The 3,016-nt window shown below is 40.5% G+C and overlaps 1 protein-coding gene across 1 annotated transcript in view; it reads left to right on the top strand.

The window, feature by feature from the left end:
- The first annotated feature begins 1,086 nt into the window (after positions 1–1,086).
- The window catches only part of LOC102380368 (rab effector MyRIP), a 222,778-nt gene continuing 220,848 nt past the window's right edge, over positions 1,087–3,016 (top strand). Inside the window, 2 exon segments of the mRNA XM_025192653.1 lie at positions 1,087–1,150; positions 2,269–2,490. Of these exon segments, the coding sequence (XP_025048438.1) occupies positions 2,273–2,490 (218 nt within the window). The 5' untranslated portion in view covers positions 1,087–1,150; positions 2,269–2,272.

The following is a 3,016-nucleotide window of genomic DNA, read 5'->3' as shown; positions in this document are numbered from 1 at the left end:
AAGGGTCCCCAAAAGGGGAACCCAAGGCTACCATGGATATATCATATCACCAGCCCATCTCACCCACCCCACTGGGGCTTGGCCTCCTACCTCTAGGATGCTGACATCTGACATTAGGTCCACATTCCTGGGTGGTAGCCAGAGGTGGATTTGTCTGCTGATATGAATTACAGCATCTGACAGGCAGTGTTCTGGGTGAAGAGCTTAATTGGCCACGGCCAATAAAAGCATGCGGTATACATTCCAGTTTAGTCTTTCTGCTGAGATATTATATCCAGTACTCACCATCACAGTAATTCCCTTCCCATGTCCCCAAAGAGCAAATGACCTTGCCTTTTATTATATGTATTATGATACTATCATAAACCAGACTCCATTGTGGTAGTTGCTGTGCCTACTATCCTCCTCACTCTCCTCCCAGGAGAAAGCCACTGGGATGCATTGCCTGTGCTCTACAGAGAAATAAAGGATCTGCAATTCTTGGCAAGTGGGGCAGGGGGAAGAAGCTATTTTATCATTTTCCTTTGCTACATGAAGCAATGTAAGTGCTAGCTTCAATATAGCTCTTTATCACTCGTGTCAAATACAATTGATTTACCTTCCTTTACATATTCACCTTTAAAAACAGTAAGTCTGGCACACCCTTTAAACATAATTGCCCAATTCATCTTTGGCATAACTCTCAAGTTCATGGAGTTGCATCAGAAATTAATGTGATCCAGTAAGTATGTTCATGCTAAAAAAACATATTCCCTTAACATGAAATTCTGATGTCTGTTTCACCTCTAATATTTCTACTGGACATCTACATAAATAAATTATTTATATATCTTTTTGGGAGAAATAGTTTGTTATAGCCTATCCTTGGGAACTGCATGGCATTCTGCTTATGTGTGGTCTGCCTGTCTGGAGTAACTAAAAAATACTGTATTCTTCATCTGCTCCCAGATAGATCAATATTGCCAGTGGCTAACAGAACTGAAAGTGTTAAATTTTCAAAAACATCTCATGTGCCCATAAGACTCTGTTTAATACCAAAGCCAGAGAACACTATGAACTTTAGCACTAGAGGCAGAAATGGCAGATAAGATGATGAATCCTAAGCAAATCTCTGGATCTGTGTGTGTGTGTGCGCGCGCGCATCTTTCCTGTAAGCAATATTATAATAATTTAGACATGGAAAAAGTGTTGATTTCAGTTTAAATCAGCATATCAGGACTTTTTTCTGTTAATGTATTGTGTTATACCCATAATGCTAAATAAATATTTATCAGTCATTAAAGGTAGCCGAAATATTCATTATTAATACTGTTCTGTAGAATTCCATTTTATTTAGCCAGTTATTTATGAAAGAATCCTGTTTTTTTTTCTTCTGAAGTGTTTGTTAATTGTACGTGCCAGATGCCTTCCATGAATAATTTGCAGGTTATGCCGTATTTAAAATCTCTATTCAGTTTTTGTTATTCATGTTATGTGGTCATTTGCTTAACTCTCCTGTTGTTATTGTTTGCTCCCTGCAATGAATGACTGAAGCATTATGAACAGAACAATAACTAATAATAAATAACACACTTCTGCTATGAATATTTGGACAAGAAAATATTTCTACTATATTCATGGAACTTTCAGGGTTTGCAAACATTTTCACAAATAACCTGCAGTTGGCCAAATATTGTTCATGAATCAGCAAAACATTTAACTCTCACTGAAATCAAGCATGTGATTAAATGCTTGGTTGAATTGGAGCCATTACGAACAATATGATCCCATGAATCAGAACAAACCAAACTCCATGCTTTTATTCTCAAAGGTATTCATTAATCAGGAGGTTGTGTTTAAGACAATACAACCAACGCTTTCACTTTTATATGGTGTTTTTCATCCTCAGAGCGTTCTAAAAGTAGTAATGAATCCTCAAGCAAACCTACTGATTGTTAACCCCATGTTACATATGGAATAGCTGAAGCAATGATGTACATTCTCCTCTCAGTTATTTCATTTTAACTGAATGAAGTCAAGTGGTTTGCTTCAGGACACAGTCCAGAGAGTTCTAAATGACTTGACCAGGAGCACAGTCAGAGAAAAGATTAGAAAGCAGAAGTCCCCTCTTTCCCAGTTCTTGGCCTGGAATAAACATTACTGACGTGCATTTTACACCTACAAAAGTTATTTTTGTTGCATGACGCAGGGATTGGAGAAGCAGAGTGGGGAACAAAGAGAACTCCAGACAGAACATCGGTTTCATTGGTTTTTTCTCCTTTCTTCCAGTGAAATGAAGCAGAAGCTGGATGAAGAGGGTAACAAGTGCAGCATCCTTTCCAAGCATCAGAAGTTTAATGAGCATTGTTGCATTCGCTGCTGCTCCCCTTTCACTTTTCTCATCAATAGCAAGCGGCAGTGCCAAGACTGCAAGTATAATATCTGCAAGAACTGCTGCTCCTATCAGAAGAAGGAGAAGGCTTGGATCTGCCATGTCTGCCAGCAGGCAAGGTAGGTGCATATTATGGCACTGCAAATATAGAACAACTGGACTGAAAACCTGACTTGAGCTTTCTTCCTATTGTAATAAAGAACCTCTTACCCAGTTACTAGGAATGCCAGAGAAGGTAAGAAACCCAGGGCCAAAAGAAGTAACAGCCCTGGTGGACGGAGCCAGCAACTAAAAAAGGACAGGCAGCTAATGAAACAATTAGGTGCGCCTGGTCCCTGGATGTAGAAGACCTGGTTACGTGGCCAGAGAAAGCTGAGCTTGAGTGATATAAACCCAGTCCCTGACCATGCAAGGGGCAGCCACTGCTTGCAGCAGGGAGAAGAGCTCCTGGGAGAGAGGGGTTGCTGGAGATGGACAGACAGAGGCCCAAGCCATCCAGGGGAGCTGGGTTGAGATGGTTCTGACAGATTTAGGGCCTGTGGGCAACATTTACCCGAGGGAGGGAGACTATTTGCTTTGTGAAGTAGCTAGCTTGTGTTTGTGTTCTGTTTTGAGATGGGGTTTTTGAACTTGTGGCTATAGGGG

Source organism: Alligator sinensis, unplaced genomic scaffold (genome assembly GCF_000455745.1).
Source record: "Alligator sinensis unplaced genomic scaffold, ASM45574v1 scaffold485_1, whole genome shotgun sequence".
In the NCBI taxonomy this organism is placed as follows: Eukaryota; Metazoa; Chordata; order Crocodylia; family Alligatoridae; genus Alligator; species Alligator sinensis.
Note: the sequence above shows the minus strand (reverse complement) of the source record. Positions and strands in the feature narration are given on the sequence as shown.